The sequence below is a fragment of the Haliaeetus leucocephalus genome, unplaced genomic scaffold, assembly GCF_000737465.1.
Source record: "Haliaeetus leucocephalus isolate CR32 unplaced genomic scaffold, Haliaeetus_leucocephalus-4.0 Scaffold428, whole genome shotgun sequence".
Classification (NCBI taxonomy): Eukaryota; Metazoa; Chordata; class Aves; order Accipitriformes; family Accipitridae; genus Haliaeetus; species Haliaeetus leucocephalus.
In genome coordinates, this window is record NW_010972864.1 from 4893158 (window position 1) to 4893495 (window position 338).

The 338-nt window shown below is 74.3% G+C and overlaps 1 protein-coding gene across 1 annotated transcript in view; it reads right to left on the bottom strand.

The window, feature by feature from the left end:
• The window catches only part of B4GALT6 (UDP-Gal:betaGlcNAc beta 1,4- galactosyltransferase, polypeptide 6), a 34275-nt gene extending 33944 nt beyond the window's left edge, over nt 1-331 (bottom strand). Inside the window, exon 1 of the mRNA XM_010574355.1 lies at nt 36-331. Coding sequence (XP_010572657.1) covers nt 36-150 — 115 coding nt within the window. The 5' untranslated portion in view covers nt 151-331. The remainder of the gene's footprint in view (nt 1-35) is intronic.
• Nucleotides 332-338: the final 7 nt, after the last annotated feature.

Here is a 338-nt window from a genome sequence, read left to right on the forward strand (position 1 = left end):
CCCCCGCCTTCCCGAGGGGGCGGCTCCCGACTCACCGATCCCGGGGGCCACATAGATGAAGTAGAGGCAGGAGGAGGAGAAGGAGAAGAAGAAGATGAAGGCGAGCATAGAGCGATTGGAGATCCGCAGCACCTTCCGGAGCAGTGGCATCCTCCCTCCGCGCCGGCGGCCGGCCGCTCCGCTCAGTCCCGGCGAGCCGCGGCGGCGCTTCCCAGAGGGAGGCGGCCCGCTCCTCCCATGGGTCGGGCAGCCAGAAGGTGGCGAGGGGGCTCCGCTCGCTCGCCCCCTCCCTCCCGCCGCCTCCCCGGGAGCGGGCGGGCGGGCCGGCGGGGGCCGGC